Below are 17,955 nucleotides of genomic sequence, written 5' to 3' on the forward strand. Positions count from 1 at the left end.
GATTGATATTTGTATATAATCTAATACCAATGTTATATATCACTATCTGTGTGTGCACAGTTTACAGTTTAGAATAACAGTCAATGTTTGTCCCCTTGTTAGTTACACTCAGTAACTCTTGTAGAAGTGCCCAGATTTGCATTGTAGTCACTGTTTGAGGGCAGGTTCCCAGTAGATTGTAAGCTCTTTGACAACAAGGGACATATCTTTTTTTGAGGGGGTATCCAATAAACGACTTTACTTTCAGTCATAGTATTACAGTATTTGATTTCAATCTTCTTTAATATTTTTATCCTAGAAACCATTTATTTGACTCTCTCTCTCTCTCTCTCTCTCTCTCTCTCTCTCTCTCTCTCTCTTTCTCCCTCTTCTCTCTCCATCACTCCCTCCCCTTTTCAATTCCACAATAGCCCAGGTTGTCCTCAAATTTAGTATGCAGCCACTGGTGACTGATCTTCCTGACTTCACTCCATAAGTGTTGAGTTACAGATATGTGTCTTACACTTAGGTTCATTGCTCCCTCCCTCCTTGGATTTATGGTACAAGGTCTCCTATGGAGATATATCCTAGGTTGATCTTGAGTCTATGACCCTCCCACCTTAGTCTCCCAAGTGCTAGTATTACAAATGTGCAATACCACACCATCTTTATTTCAATGAGCCTTTCCTCTTGCATATTTGTGTGCAAATGTGCATATTTTCAGGTCTCCTTTTGTGTTCTGTAAGACTGGCATGTTTTCTTTTTTATGTCCTTTGGTGATCTTCTAGGCAGAAGGATTCACAGAGGGTGGTGACCCACATAGGATGAGCTCTGCCCCAGTAAAATCTCTGATTGGCCTGGATTTTCTTCCCCCTCTCAAGAAGAGAGCTGTATATGAAATGGGGTGGAATTTTACTCTAAATTTTTATGTATGCACTAATTAGAGAATACTTCTGACTTGGCAGTGCCATATTCAATTACAAAAGAGCAGCCACTAGGATAAGGAATACACCAAGTTAATTTGGTGACACTGTTGATTCTATCTGCTCTTCTTTTACAGCTATGGTCATTCTCTGATATGCCGGGAATATAATGACATCAGTGCTGGAGACAGGAGATTTGGAGGTCTTTTTCATTTGGGACTGATATGTCACTTTATGAACATTCCTTGGGACTTGTTTTTGTTTTGTTGTTTTCTGAGACTGGGTCTTGCTATGTTGCCCAGGCTGCCTCAACTTCTTGGATTGAGTAATGTCTCCTCCACTTCAGCCTCTGCAGGAGTTAGAGCTATAGACATGTGCCACTTTGTCCAACTTCAAAGTTTTATTTCTATGGACCGACTCAGTAAACAAAAGTTGGCAGAGGAAAGCCAGGCAATCCATCCAGATTTCTTTCTGTAAAAGGCATAGATCCTATACAGACTCCTGGATAACTGTTTGAACAGCAGGAGGCCTGCTGCTCTAGAGCTAATATCCCATAGCTAATAGCACGCGACACATTCTAGCACTGTGAGATAAAGACAACTCTGATCTGCCTAGACTTGGTGTCACATAGTGTAACTGCTGGACAATCTTCTTCCACTGGACAGTACTCAAAATTCTGTGACTAGGGTTTCATTCCTTTGAATATAACAAACTGGGCATTATCATTGTTAATTTACATTTGTTACTAAGCAACCTAATATATAATAATCCCAAAGCTATATCTGGCCTCTATGGCTCAGTGTAGATGTATTCATCTTTTCCTTTTCATTAATTAATTTAGTGATAAGAGGGAGAATATGAAGACAGTAAATTATGTCTAAATAACCATAAATGACTATAATAACTAGGAAGATGGTAGCACTCTTTATAGTTCTAAGGCAAGTTTTACAGTATCCTGTAATCAATGACCTGCCAGCTGATATAAAAATATCGGGTTATAGCTTCTCTAGTATATTTTGACCTTTTAAGCCTTCTGTGAGCAAATCTAAATCAGGAGGAATTTCAGGTCCCATTTTCACAGTTAAAGTTAGGACCAGCTATAAGACTGGTGTATATCGTATCAAAATCAATATCCTTCTCCTAGTTTATACAGAATTTAATTTAGAATGACTACCATAAACTGACTTTAATTTTTTCAGCAATAGGTGACAGAGGAAGAAAAACATCTTTATTTTTATTCCTTGTCTCACTCTACCCCACAGATGGAGCAATTTCTCAAGAAGATATACCGATTTCTGTCTTCCCAGAGTGAAGACGTAAAGGATCCCCCTGCCATAGAACAGCTGACTAAGGAAGATTTGCAAGTGGTACACATAGAGAACCTGTTTAGCCAGCTGTCCGTGGATGCAAAATCTCTCTTCAACATGAGCTTTTACATTTTTAAGCAGATGCAGCAAGAATTTGATCAGGCTTTTCAATTATACTTCATGTCCGATGTGGACTTAATGGAGCCCTACCCCCCAGCTTTATCTAAAGAGATAACCAAAAAAGAAGAACTTGGGCAAAGGTGGGGCATTCCCAATGTCTTCCAGCTGTTTCATAATTTCAGTCTCTCTGTTTATGGGAGAGTCCAACAAATAATAATGAAGACACTCAATGCAATTGAAGATTCATGGGAACCACACAAAGGCCAGTTACTAATGACCTCTCTTTTCTCTTTCACTTTCCCCTTTTCTCTCTTGCTCTTTCTTTTCTTTTTTTCTTTTGATTTTTTTTTGTGTATGATAGTGTCCACATATTCACATATGTGCTGGTAAACATGATATATGGCCCTATATGTATGTACATATATGCATGTAGAAGCCAAAGATCAACCTTAAGCATTATTCCTTAGGAGTAGTCTATCTTGTTTTGAGATAGGATCTCTTACTAAGACCTGGGGCTCACTGATTTGGTTAGACTGCCTGACCAACAAGTCTCAGGGATCACCCTGTCTCTGCCTCCCCAGCACTGGTATTACAAGTAAGCACACACCATCATGCCCAGCTTCGTATGGGGTGCTGGGAACACGGGACTTTCTGCTTGAATGATAGGCATTTATTGACTAAAGTATCTCTCAAGACCCTTTTTCTCTCACTACCTTTGCCAATTTTTCTTGTTTTTTCAAGACAGAATTTTTCTGTATACATGGTTGTCCTGGAGCTTTCTTTATAGACCAGGCTGGCTTCAAACTCAGAGATCTGCCCAACTCTGCTGTGATTAAAAACGTTCGTCACTACATCCATTTCCACTTCCCAAGCACTGACATTAAAAGTACATGCTACCACACTTGGCTTTTTTCAGGAGTTCTAGGAATCAAACTTTGATCCTCATGCTTGTGTAATAAGCATGACACCAAATTAGCCATCTGCCCTGCTCTGTATAGTGAAATTCCAGGAATGTTTATGTGTGAATGTTGTTTTCTCTACAGAGTTAGACCAGAGAGGTATGACTTCAGAGATGTTACCTGAGCAAAATGGAGAAATGTGTGAGGAATTTGGCAAGAATTTATCTGGATGTTTAAAATTTCGTAAGAGATGCCAAAAGTGTCACAATTACCTATCTGAAGGTAAATAATTATTGCTTTATCATGTCTTTCATGTGTGTGTATTGCTGTGTTCATGTGTGTGGGTACCTGTGTACACGTTAGCCTGTGCATGTAAAGATCAGAGGACCTTTGGTGTTTTCTCAGGTGCTATCTACTGTTTTGTTTATTTGAGACATGGTTTTTTTACTAGCCTGGAAATCACCAAGTAGTATTAGTTGGCCAGCCAGTGACTGAGCTGCAAGTCTTATCTTCTCCATTCTAGGAATTTTAAGCACCACCATGTCTGGCTTTTTAAAATTGAGTTCTGGAGATTGGACTTAGGTCATTGTGCTTGCCTAGCAAGCACTTTAGCAAATGAGCTAGCTCCTGGCCCTGTTTTTGCACTCTTGATTCTATCTAAGGATGTTCTTTATAAAGGTTTACAAATAATTACTCATCCACTGTATATAACTAATTCTTTTATTTTCCTCAATTCCATTACTGTGGATTTTTTTGTATGTATGATTAAAGACTAAAGAAACACAAATATATATAGAAGAGAAAAATAACAACCAAATTAGTTTAAATTCCTTTTACTACAAAGAAAAGGAAAATGCACTGATGAAGGAAGCCTTCTCATGGAAGTGGAAGGTAATGTTTAGATAATGACATAATTTTGGGAAAGTATAGTTCTTTCCCGTTAGGTCAATTACCCCACTAATACTTAAATAGGGAAAGTGGCTCTTTCTCAGAAGTCCCAGAAAGCTTTTTTTGGGGGGGGGGAGGCTCTGGCTAAGAGTGATCTTCTCAAGGCTTTCTAGCCTTTCACCCTCCCCTCATTTCTGTCTTTTCCTTAACTCCCTCCCAAGCCCCATAGACAGGGTGTAAATGTCTAGCCTCCTCCTTTAAATCATTAACCACACTTTTAAGTGTTCATTTCAGGGACTTTATAAAACTGTTATGGTATCAAAAACCAGGAGCTAACACTGAGATGTTGCAAGGTCAAATAATATATTTTTATGGCTGTGCAAGGCTTATACTCTCCTTAGAAGTAGGAGAATGAAAGTGACCCAGATCAGAAACAGAAAGGGCTTTTTATGGCAAATGAGAAAGTGATTAAAAAAAAAACAACAGATTTTTGCAGTTATTTTTATGACCACGAGAAAGGTATATGTTATGGGTTTATGGTCAGAAATGTTATGGGTTTATAGTCAGTTACATACCAGGAAACATTTTATGGTTAGTCAATTCTCAGAACAATGGAAACAATTTACAATGTGTAGTTCACAAGATTACTGGGGAAGAAGAACAACAACAACAAAAATTGAGCTTTAGCTAAGGACATGATTAAAGTCTAAAATTGCTTAACTAAAGGAAAAATAGAGTCAGCTGTCCTTTAACAAAAACAAGAGCAGTTTTTATTCCTATGCCCCTGGGAAGGAACACTTAAAAGCATGGTTAATGACTTGAAAGAAAGAGGCTAGAAGACACACTAAGTACAATGTGAATTAATGTCTTAATAAATTATCCCACAATATTAGCAGAAGGCAAGTCAGTTTCACTGTCTAGGACTGTGATGGTTATAATTTTTTGTCACCTTGACTGAACTTAGAATCATTATGGACACATACATCTATGTATGGCTGTAGTGTTTCTAATAATGTTTAAGAGAATGGGAAAGACCAACCCTGAATGTGGACAGCATCATCCTCATGAGATAGGAGTTTGGACTGAAAGGAATAAAGAAAGCTAACAGCACCATTTACCTCTGCTTCCTGGGTGAGAACACTGTAACTAACTGCCTCATTGTGCTCTGGCCAACTCCACTATCATGAGTTAAACCCTCTACTGTGAGACAAGGTAAACCCTTAAAATGTTTTTGCTAAGTAACTGTCAAAACTGGGAAAAATAACTAACATAAGAACTCAGTGGGAATAATCTCCAATTAAAGAGCTGACTTAGCTTTCAGTGCATCAAACAGAAACCTATGAAAAAGCACTGCTTGCTGGCTTGCTCACAGCCTCAAGTATAGCTAGCATTTTTATACAGCCTAGGACTATCTGCCAAGGAAATGGTACCACCCAGTGAGCTGAGTCTCCTGTCAATTAATAATCAAGTTAGCCTCCTACAAACATTCTCATAGGTCAATATGATCTAGAAAAATCCTTTCTGAGATAATTCTAGTTTGAGTCAAATTGATAAGCAAAACTTAACTAGGATACTCTATCCCTCATCAACTTGACACACAAACACATCTCTGTTTAACTCTAACCTTTTCTTTCTTATCCCCAAGATGTCATGTCAATATCCTAATATAAAATACAACCTAGGTTTTAAAAGTTCTGCAGTCTTTAAAAATTCCATGTCCCTTTAAAATTTTAAAGTCTCTTAACTGCAGGCTTAATTCTACAAATTCTTTCTTTTTCCAAAAGGTAAAAAGGGGGAATAAGTATAATCAGGTCAATGCAAGATGAGAGTCCAGCAGCATGATTCCAAATTCTGGGGCTCAATGTCCAATATCTGAGACCCACTCACTTTCTGGCTCCAAAAGGCCTGTCTGCAGCATACTTGGTTTACATTGTAGCCTTAGGTGGGCTCCACTCCATATATACTGTTGTCTTGGGAAATGTCTCATGGTCCTGGCATCTCCAATACCTGGGAACTTACACTGTAAATGATGCTGAATCTTCACCAGTGATTTATTCTGGCCTCTAGAGACACTCTGGTATTTTGAAATGGTGCCAAGCCTCCACTCCTCTCTGTGACCACTTCATAGCTTCAAAACCAATACCACCTGGGCAACTGAAAATATAGCCTACTCCTCTTGGGTCAACTCTGAAGAAATATTTCTTTTATTGTCCCAGTGTAACAGACAATTTTACTCAATGAGCTCTAGTAAATCAAAGTAATTTACTCTAGTAACTCAAAGCTCATTCTCAGTTAGTTTCCTCCCTGCCTCATGCTTGTAGACAAAGGTATAAGGTCTCAGCTACTACTCCAGCGATATGCCACGTGCTGCCATGCTTCCCGTCATGATGGTCATGGACTCACTCTCAACCATCTGAAACTGCAAAACCCTCTAGTAAACTCTTCTATAAGTTGCCTTGGTGAGGAGTCGTCTTATCACCACAGTAGGAAAGTACCACCAGTGAAGTAGACACTATGGCCAATTGTTAGTTTGCTTGCAGCCTCATGCCCCCTGTTCCCCCCTTTTTTGGAGACAGTGGCTCTCAATGTAGTCCTGGATGTCTTGGATCTCTTCCCCTGCTAGGATAAAACTGTCTCAACAAACGAAAAATCCTTCCTACACACAACACACACACACACACACACACACACACACACACACACACACACACCACACCACACCAATCAAAAGCAAATTTGAACACCAAAACTACAGATTAATGTTCTCTGTTAATGGAACAGATCTTTGCACCCTGAAACTTAATGCACTGCAGATGTTCTAAGCTCTGTGATTTAAGAAGGGCAAGGCTTTTATTCTAACACTGTGCTCAACCAATAAGCAAAAGATGGTTTTTATAGTTTGCTGAACTGGACCAGTGCAGTGTTTGGGTATTTACTAAGCCTCTTAAGTATCAAGATGTTTCCTTTCCTCTTTTGCTTAATATTACCAGCTTGGGTTCTTCTCAGTTTTCACATGTACTGAGGTTGCAAAGAGCAGGTCCCCTGGGCCTGAACAAGAATGAGGATGATTTTTGTTTTTGTTTTTCTTTCTCTCCTGTGCTTTATTCCCTTTTCTCTTCAGCCAACTCCACAGGTGTTTTCTCAGCCCTTCCTTTAGAACAAAATATATCCATTAACTAAATGGGTTTGCCTATTTCTCCATATCTCCCTTCAAGCATATGTCTATCCCACCTTAGAATGTGTGTCAGAAAAATTTGACACCTAGAATCTGTCTTGATAGGACTATCTTTGAAAGATAGTACTTTCCAGGCTTTGATTATAAACTATTGTGCCCCATGTTCCTGGAACTTTATCTAAAGCTGCTGAGGTTTATTCCTCCTGAATTGTTTGACTGGGTGAACGAGCTGTTTTATCATTTGAAATTGGGAATAACAGATCCATTTCATTAACAGGTCTTTTGAGCATTAAGTAAATATGGCCTGAAGTATCAGTAACTTTCGTTATTCATGCATTTTAAGTCATTTGCAGAGTTGCATACAGAAGAAACGATAGCTCTATTGACAGAGTGCTTGCTATGCAAGCATAACCGAGATTATTCTCCAGAACCCGTGTAGAAGGCTGGGCTTAGTGCTAATAATCCTAGCACTGGTGAAATGTAGAGAGGTAGATCTCTGGGGCTCACTAGCCAGCCTACCATGATTAACAAGCCCTTCATTCCAGTGGGAGACCCTGTCTCAAAACAAAATAAGAACAAAAGGGAGTAGATGGACACTTGATTGACTTCATGATGCACACACATATGAATGAAACTCCCACAACACACACACACATACACACACACACACACACACAAACACACAATGAACTAATAAATTGACAACTTTCAAAAGCCATCCCATTCAAGCACTCCATTTATATAATTTTTACATCTATTTCCTTCCACCTATTTAAAGGACTGATAAGTAATTTTTCTGTTTGTCACAGATATAATGTGATGATTATAATTATTAATATTAGTAATTATAATAATTATTTTAATTATCATTAAAATAGATAAATTAGATTACAGAGAGAAAAGGGTTATTTTGGTTCACATAATTGGGTATTTCCATCTGTGATTGGCTGGGCCCATTGTTTTGGGCTTGTGATGTGGTGGTCCAATATCCTGGAAAAACAAAGCCACTTACCTCATGTATGAGAACAGAAAAGAGAAAGAAAGAGCCCTTTAGGCTCAATGGACTAAAGACCTTATACTAGACCCTATCTCATACAGTTTCCATTACTTCGGACTAGGGTAAGACTTTGGATTAAGACATATAGGTCTTTAGTAAATATCTAAACTATAGCAATTAGTTAATAGATATGGCATATATCAGGTTATACAGTGTAAGTGCAATGTAGGTTGATTGTCACAAAGGTAAAATATAAGGGAACATGTGTCTCAATATAATCCCATACCGTTAAAACTTATTTTTAAAAAGCAACTTATTTTAAAACTGGAAAGGACATAAGAAAACCCCACGTTTTGTACTTACATCAAGTATTAAACATTATTAAATTAGATGAAACACAACTGTCACTCCTCTAGATCACATTCCTTTCATCTTCTCAAAAGGAAATGGGGGGAGCTAGAGCTTGTGCCTACAGGCAAAACAGCAGCTGCATGTGAAGGCTGGATTGCTCTGTAAAAATATATAGTAAAATCCTGCTCCAAGACAATAAATAAGTAAATTTAGGAAACAGAGGGGATGTGGATGTAACTCAGTAGAGCACTTGACTTGTATGCACAAAATCTTAGGACTCATTTCCAGAATTACATAACTAGGTGTGCTGGTACACACCTGAAATCCCACCAACACAGGAATAGCAAGAGGACAGCAGCCAGGTGTGGTAACGCAGGCCTTTAATCCAGCCACTCTCAAGGCACAGGCTGGTGGATTCCTGTGAGTTCAAGCCCAGTCTGGTCTACATAGTGAAACACTGTCTCAAAAAAATAGATGCAAATGACTAATTAGTATTTATGTCTTTACTTTTACATTTTACTCATATACTATATCCATGTATACATACACACACATATATATACACCATACTTAACAGTGTTTTATGTTTAAAATGTTTACATCCACAAATTCTAATTTTAAACTTAAAATATTGCTGAAGAACTAGGTGCAGTAGCACAGACATATAATCCCAGCACTGTGAAGTCCAAATTGAACCTCTTCCAGGACTTCTTGAATGAGACTCATGGAGACGGTAATCAGTGTAATAGCAAGAGGAGTTTAATTCCGGCACGCTGGGGTCCTCCCACTTCAAGGGGAGACAACCTCAAGTAGACTCTGGCAGGGAGTTATATGCATTGCAAACAATTGGTGCAGAATTCAAACAATTGGTAGCTAAGCAGGGTATTATTAATGGGGTAAAGTGATCTCCAAGCTGACTTGTGATCAGTGGACCATTCTGGACTTTCTAGGGGGGAATGGTTGGGAGTCAAGGGGAGGTCAGTCGGGAGTAACAGGTAGCTTTGTTTGACAGCTTGGTTTGTAGTTGCTCTGGGAACTAACTACTCCCTGGAAGGCAGGGGTCTTTGTGCTTGGAGGTTTGCCGTTGAACTTTCCCACTGGCCCTAGATTGACCCCAACTCTGGCTCTTTCAGCACTGAGGAGGCTAAAGCTCAAGAGTTTGAACCCAGGCTGGGCTATATAAAGACCCTGTCTCAGCCAAATCAAATCAAATTGATATATATATATATATATATATATATATATATATATATATATATATATATCTCACAAATGTATTCTGAGTCCATTACTTCTAGGCCAGTCAGGGCTATGTGTGAGTTTCAGGCAAGCCTGGACTACAGAGTGAAACCGTGCCTCAAAACAAATGAACAAACCAACAACTTCCCAAACCCCACCAAACCAAAGAACTCCATATTTATCAAGGATAAAATGCTGAAATAAGATTACAAAATTATGATGGGCGGTAGTGGTGGCACACACCTTTAATCCCAGCACTTGGGAGGCAGAGGCAGGTGGATCTCTGTGAGTTCAAGGAGAGCCAGGGATACATAGAGAAAGCCTGTCTTGAAAAACAAACAAACAAACAAACCCCAAACTAGTAATAGGCATATTACTAGTTTGTATACAAGAGGACAGTAACACTATAATCCTTATAACTATTATTAGAAAAATAACTCACATCTCTGCTAGAAACAATAATTGAAACAATAATTTAAAACTCTTCGGTCCATAATTTTCATCTATCTAGTGTCATATTATCGGGTATTATCCAACAGTATACTGTAAACCCTACAAAGGATCATTTGTCTAGAGAAATCAGGAAGAAGAAGTCTGTTTGTGAGTCAGGATAGGAACTCAAGCTGGATAGTATTCTGGAGGAAAGAGTTGATACAGAGGTCAAGGAGGAGTGCTGCTTACTGGCTTGCTCCTTACGGCTTGCTCAGCCTGTTTGTTTATAGAACCCAGAGTCAGCAGACCAGAGAGAATGATAAACAGAGAGAAGAGACTACTATACTGGGGGAACATGTAGAATTACTTTACCATATTTCCAAATTCTGAATATTCTCTCTTACTTTGTGACGGGGTCTCACTCTGTAGTCCTGACTGGCTTAGAATTCACTATGTAGACCGAATTGGCCTCAAACTCAAAGATCTGGAGCCTTTGCCTCCTAAGTGCTGGGATTAAAGGTGTGTGCCTTATAGGGATTATTACCACAACCCTGTAAAATTTGTCTTAATGTTATTTATTGTTTATTTTTATCTTCATCCAGTCTAGTTTGTAAGATTCATCTAAGTGAAAAATATCTCACAATCATTAATTCATTATTTATGTCGGTCTGCGTTGGAATGTTATAATCCATTCTCTAACTAAATGCCTATACTGATTAGTTTTATGTCAACTTGGCACAAGGTAGAGTCATCAATGAGGAGGTAGTATCAACTGAGAAAATGCCTCTATATGAATAGGCTGTAGGCATCTCAATTAATTAGTTAATCACTTAATGATTTGGGAATGCCCAGCCCACTGTGGATGTGACCACCTCTGGGTTGGTGGCCCTAGGTTCTATAATAAAGCAAGTTGAGCAAGCTATAAAGAGCACACCAGTAAGCGGCACTCCTCCTTGGCCTCTGCATCAGCTCCTTCCTCTGGGTTCCTATCCAGTTTGGATTCCTGTTTTGACATTAATGATGAGCACTGATGTGCAATTTATTTGGTGTAAACCAAAAAGTCCTTTCCTCCCTAAGTTGCTTTTGGTCATGGTGTTTCATCACCTCAATAAAAACTTAAGATACTGCCTTAAGTTTTTTTTTAAATGTTGCTATTACAAAACACACAAACAGAAAACTACTTGAGAAGAACATGGTAGCCTATATGCCTGGAATCTCAGCACTTGAGAGATAGAGCTAAGAGGAGAGAAAGTTTAAGACCAACCTGATTGGCATAGCCAAGTTCTGGGCCAACCTGGCCTAACAAGTGAGAACCCAACTCTCTTACAAAAACAAAACAAGGGCAACTGTCATATATTTTATCAATTAATTATTCTATGGGCAATTCCATAGCTATAATTATATCATATTTGAAACATGTAATAGAAAAATATTTTCTTCAAATGTCACTGGTCATGATTTTCACTGTCTCACTATGCATTTTTTTTATCCAGTCTTAAGTAGATTCTTTTTTCTTACACCTCCATTGGGCTTATACATTTAAATTTCCTCATTTAATGGGATAGAGAGAATATGCCATGGAAGGGATAAAGGAGGCACTTCTGCTTTAGTCAAGTTTTTGGGTGTAAGGACTAATGGTCAACAGGACTTGCACTGTCCAGTAGGTGGTCTAGTCCTGAGTTACACTCCATGTACTGTCCCCCATTAAAATATAGGTAGTAGGCATATGAGACTTTTAACAAGAATTTCTTTATAATAAAATTTTAATTAGGCAATTTGTACTCTGATTTAATAATCTCAACATCATATGAGTTCACATTTTTGTAATTCTTCCTTTTTTCTTTTCCATTAATTAATTTATTTATTCACTTTACATCCAGATCACAGTCTCTGTCTCTTCCCAGTGTCCTCACAAAGTCCCTCCCCCATCCCCCTTTTCTCTTCTTCTCTGAGAAGTAGAAGGCCCCTCTCCCTGGGTACCAACCCACCTTGGCACATCAAGTTACTGCAGGTCTAGGTCCTCTCCCACTGAGACCAGACAAGGTGCTTCAGTTAGGGGAACAGGGTCCACAGGCAGGCAACAGAGTCAGGGACAGCCCCTTCTCCCGTTGTTGGGGGACCCCAAGCTGCACATCTGCTATATATGTGCAGGGGGTGGGGCTAGGTCCAGCCTATGTGTGCTCTTTGGTTGGTGGTTCAATCTCTGGGAGTCCCCAAGGGTCCAGGTGAGTTGGCTCTGTTGCTCTTCCAGTGGAGTCCCTAACCCCTCCAGGTACCTCAGTCTTTCCCCCAACCTATCCACAAGACTCCCTGAGTTCCATTTAATATTTGGTTGTGGGTCTCTGCATCTATTTTGGTCAGCTGCTGAGTGGAGCCTCGTAGGGAGCAGTTTACGCTAGGCTCCTGTCTGCAAGCATAATAGAGTACCATTAATAGTGTCAGGGATTGGTTCTTGCCCATGAGATGGGTCTCTAGTTGGGCTGGTTACTGGTTGGTCGTTCCCTCAGTCTCTGCTCCATCTTTTTCCCTGCACTTCTTGTAGGCAGGACAAATTTAGAAGTTCTTTTCTTTAATCTACCCACTTCTGCTCTATAAAACCATATAATTAGCAATTAGTTAAACCAGGTCTCACTTGAAAGTGATATCAGCAATTTTGCTTTCTACAAACAACAAGCATTAACTAAGAACTCTGTGTCTTAAGCTTGTGCCATCCACGTCCTAGTTTTCTGGAAATTTTCTTTACTTCTTTGCTAGAATGTCCTGATGTACCTGAACTACACATAGAATTCCTTGAGGCCCTGAAATTAGTCAATGTATCCAATCAGCAATATGATCAGATTGTCCAGATGACCCAGTATCATTTGGAAGATACCACATACCTGATGGAGAAAATGCAAGAGCAGTTTGGATGGGTGTCTCAACTGGCAAGCCATAACCCAGTGACTGAGGACATCTTTAATTCAACAAAGGTAGGGACCTCAGAGCAGAAATGACATGTGCTACATGTATTCTGCTATTACAGCTAAATTTGTAAACAAGCTGGGGAAGAATATACCTAACTCTATTGTGGTTGTATCTAATCCCACTCAAGTTAGTGTAGTTCATGGTCTAGAAAGCGGGGTATAATGGCTCATCTCTTTTACATCAGCTACCCTTAAGACTAAGTTAGGAAGATCTTTTGTTCAAAGTCTTGAATTCTACACAGTGAGTTCTGTGCCAGCCTACACCACTTAGAGAGACCCTGTCTCAAACCAAAACAAAAGAAAAACTTAAAAGGATTAGAAATGTAGCTTAGTGGTAGATTTGCCTAGCATTTCTTGATCCTGTAAGTAAAGTCAGCATAGGTGCAATTTAAGATGACAGTATATTTTTAGATCATATTTAACTTAAACACATTTTTAGATCTATTTTATGTTATGCAAAAGGGTGTTTTGCTCACATTGTACCTGTGTAACAAGTGAATGTGCATGCCTGGTGCCTGTGGTCAGAAGAGGGTGTCAGACTTCCTGGAATTGGAGTTATGGATAGTTGTGAATCACCAAGTACTTCCAGAAAAATCAAGTCTAGATCTTCTGCAGGAACAAGTGCTCTTCTTAACCTCCGAGCCACTAATACTTAATTCTCCAGCCCTGATATTTAATTCTTAAGGTGGCTGTAGTAGTTTGAATAAGTATGGCCCCCAAAGACTCATTTGTTTGAATGCCTGGCCATAGGTAGTGGCACTCCTGGGAGGTGTGGCTTTGTTGGAGTAGGCACTGTCTTGTTGGAGGAGGAGTGTCACTGTGAAGGCAGGCTTGGGTCATATAGGCTCAAGCTATGCCCATAATGATACACACAGTCTCCCATTGCTGCCCACAGATCAAGATGTAGAAATCTCAGCTCCTTCTTCAGCACCATGTCTGTCCTGACACCGCCATGCTTCCCACCATGATGATAATGGACTAAACCTCTGAAACTATAATCTAGCCCCAATTAAATGTTTTCCTTTATGAGAGTTGCCTTAGTCATGGTGTCTCTTCACAGCAGTAAAATCTTAACTAAGGCAGTGACTTAGTTTATTGTACCAAGAAGTATTACTGCTATAATTTACTTTTTTAAAAACTAAAGAACCTCACTCTCTTTATAGGAAAACATTGTAAGATAGCCTCCATTATTCCCATATTAGTGTAAAAACAGAGGCCTAGAAAGGTTAAAGACCATTCCCAATATTTCTCAGCTTTTAAAGTTTAGAGTATAATTTAAAATTTTTATTTACTTTATGGATGTTTTGCCCAAATTTATATCTGTATATCGCACGTATGCTTGGCTCCTAAGAAGGCTAGAGAGCATCAGATCTCCTGGAGCTGTAGTTAAGAAAGGCTGTAAAACCCCATATGATGCTGGGAATCATAGGTAGGCCCTCTGCAAGGAGCTAACTGCAAAAGCACTCACTCTTAGCTTCATAAAACAGTGGCTGACTCTGTCCTGAGCCATGCATGCCTGTAACTACACACGAATTGCCTTAATTATACAAATATATATTTGTGTTCATAATATATCTAATATAAATATATCAAGTATATAATATAATAAGATACAAAACATTATATAACCCCACATTGATTCTTGTGGGGTTAGCATTAGCATGCAAGGGTCCTAAAAAGACCTGGGTGCAAAAAACATTAGGCATAGCAACTAAAGATACAACCGTCTATACTACGTGATGTTCTGTACAGAAACAGAACCAATAGAGTAAATAAATATTACAAAGGGGATTTATTATACTGTCTTACATGATATGCACTGGGTAGTTTAACAATGGTGGTCTACATATTTAAGAGGCTAAGAAACAGTAGTTACTCAGTTCACTAGGCTTGAAGCATCAGCAACCCTCTGTAGTATTGAAGGCACTGAGGATTCCTGGAGAGTCATTGGTCTTCAGTCCATATTGGAAGCTAAAGAAGCTGGGTTTTGATAGCAACAGAGGATAGCAGTGGCAGCAGCAGCAGCAACAGTAGAGCAGGTGCACTCACCAGAAAGGAGTAAATGAAGGTAGGCAAAAAGCAACAGCTTTTTCCTCTGATCTCTTTATATGAGGGAAGCTGCAGGAAAATGCCACCCCCTCAAAAGGAGGGTATTCTCCCTACAATAAATCTATCCAGGAAATACTATCACAGACTCATCCACAGGCATGTATCTCAGTTGATTCCAGCTCCAATCAAGTTGACATCAAGGTTAAGCAACCCAGTGCCATAGTTGGGTTCCTATTACCAATTCCTGTTCTAGTCACTGTGTTTCAGACTTTTCTTGTGGATCTAGGTGCAGCTAGAGGTGTCTTGCAGCAATGTCTTCTTCAGCATTCCATTCTTTTCCAGGTTGCTTTGCTAATGCCCTTAAAAGTTTCACCTGAGAGCATCCCTTTAGCAATCAACTCATGTTGGAACTTCAGCCTATTTTGCTCTTTGTCAACCTGCAAGTGGCAGCCCATGCAAAGTCTGAAAACTAAGTTTAGCTACTCACAACAAACAGGGTAAAAAAAAAAAAAGTTGAGCGTTGTGGCAAATACTTGCAATCTTCTCAGCACTTAAGAGGTAGAGGCAAGAGGATCAGGAATTCAAGGGTGGCCTTGGCTATGGAAGACTGTCTCAAGAAATCAAAACAAATGTGGTGATGAGCATCTGTAATCTCAGCAGTCTAGAGGTTGAGGCAAGGGGATCTCAGAGGGTTCAAGACTAGTCTGGGCTACGTAACAGATGCCAGACAAGCTAGGGCTACATAACAAGACTGTCTTACCCCATGCCTCACGAAGGCCCCCGCATCTCTCATTACATTGAGAATCAAATTCTAACATGAGTTTTGGAAGAGATAAAACATATCTAAACCATATCAGGTAATAGTACTATGTTCCCCAGTTTCCAGATGAAGAACAGAAGACTGCAGGAGCTCACACAGAGTGAGCTAGAAAGAAGCTTGATGGGAAGTAGAGTGGGTTTCTCTAGAATTAGTGGACTCTGCTACTTTGCTAAACAAAAGGGTGGCCTGTAAAACCCATTCTTCTCGAAGCAGCTCTTAATCTATCATATAAAGCAAAGTGCAAATCATAGACCTGCAAGGGTTGGAAAGGAACCTTGTGTATGAACTTCACAAATTATTCGCCTATAAATCCAAGAGCACTTTGGGAGATGGAAATAGGAGGATAAGGAGTTCAGGGTAATTCTCGTCTGTGTACCAAGTCCAGCTTAAACTATATGAGACACTATTTCAAACAACAACAAGCAAACAAACAAACAAAACCAACCTAGAATTACTAAACTTATTTAGATTTGCCCTTTATGGATTTTTGTTAATTCATTTGTTTGTTTGTTTGCTTTTTGTTTTGTTTTGTTTCTCTAGACAGGGTTTCTCTGTGTAGCCTTGGCTGTCCTGGAACTCACTCTGTACACCAGGCTGGCCTCAAATTCAGAGATCCACCTGCTTCTGCCTCCCAAGTGCTGGGATCAAAGGTGTGCACCACCATTGCTTGGAGTGCCCTTTATGTTTTTGATAGAGGAATTTATTGGAAAGCATTTTTGAAATAGTTTTGTTAAGGTTACATCAAATTATATTTAAAGGTTAGTTCCATTAAAATGATTAAAAAGTATATTATATGCACTTGGGACTTATTAAGAGAGTAACTAAGCCAGGTACAACAGCACTCAGAGGCTGAGGCAGGACTATGAATTTGAAGTCAGTCACTGTGAATATGTAGTGAGACCTTTTCTTAAAACCAAACCAAACCAAAGAAAACAAAAGGAGGGGGAGAGAGAGAGAGAGAGAGAGAGAGAGAGAGAGAGAGAGAGAGAGAGAATATAATGTGCATGCCACTTGATTGTTTTTTGCCAAATTCACACATAAAATCATAAACTGCAAATGTTCTAAAAATTACAAAATTTGGCATTCCACATTAATGTCTACAAAGTAAACAATAGTATTCATTAAACATTTCACCAGCTGATTCCTATTGGAGATAAGTGGTCCCCTTGTGTGAATGGAGGTCAAAGGACAACTTATGGGAGTGAGGTCTTTCCTTCTATCATGTGGATCTCAGAGACCTAACTTAGATTATCAGGCTTGGCAGCAAGCACCCTTCCCACACTGATTCATTTTGTTGGCTTATGTTCTTCTTCAGGCAGTTCCAAAGATTCATGGAGGAGATTCTTCCAAGCAGGATGAAATTATGGTAGACTCAAGCAGCATTCTGCCTTCCTCTAACTTCACCGTCCAGAATCCTCCTGAAGAAGGTGCTGAGAGCTCAAATGTCATTTACTACATGGCAGCTAAAGTTCTGCAGCATCTAAAGGGATGTTTTGAAACTTGGTAAGAATAGCTGATTAGGAAAGCTTTGTTGAGAGGGTAGGTAACATAAAAAGAAATAGAAATACAAGAATTGTGGAGGAGCTATCAAATTTGCCAATGTTAAATGTCTGTGTAAAATGTTACTAGAAGGTGATTCACATACATCTTTAATCCTAGCACTTGGTAGAAGTTAGGAGATCTGTGTGAGTTCAAGGCTAGCTTGGCCTACATAGCCAGTTCCAGGCCAGCTAGCTAGGGCTACACAGTAAGACCCAAAGGAATGTGATGACTCAGAAACTCTTAGGTTATCAGTGTGTTTTGCCTTTTATTT

The 17,955-nt window shown here is 39.3% G+C and overlaps 1 protein-coding gene across 1 annotated transcript in view; it reads left to right on the plus strand.

The window, feature by feature from the left end:
- The window catches only part of Clul1 (clusterin like 1), a 24,889-nt gene extending 7,237 nt beyond the window's left edge, over positions 1–17,652 (plus strand). Inside the window, exons 5-8 of the mRNA XM_032901768.1 lie at positions 2,165–2,591; positions 3,373–3,510; positions 13,065–13,279; positions 17,458–17,652. Of these exons, the coding sequence (XP_032757659.1) occupies positions 2,165–2,591; positions 3,373–3,510; positions 13,065–13,279; positions 17,458–17,649 (972 nt within the window). The 3' untranslated portion in view covers positions 17,650–17,652. The remainder of the gene's footprint in view (positions 1–2,164; positions 2,592–3,372; positions 3,511–13,064; positions 13,280–17,457) is intronic.
- Positions 17,653–17,955: the final 303 nt, after the last annotated feature.

Source organism: Rattus rattus, chromosome 4, assembly GCF_011064425.1.
Source record: "Rattus rattus isolate New Zealand chromosome 4, Rrattus_CSIRO_v1, whole genome shotgun sequence".
In the NCBI taxonomy this organism is placed as follows: domain Eukaryota; kingdom Metazoa; phylum Chordata; class Mammalia; order Rodentia; family Muridae; genus Rattus; species Rattus rattus.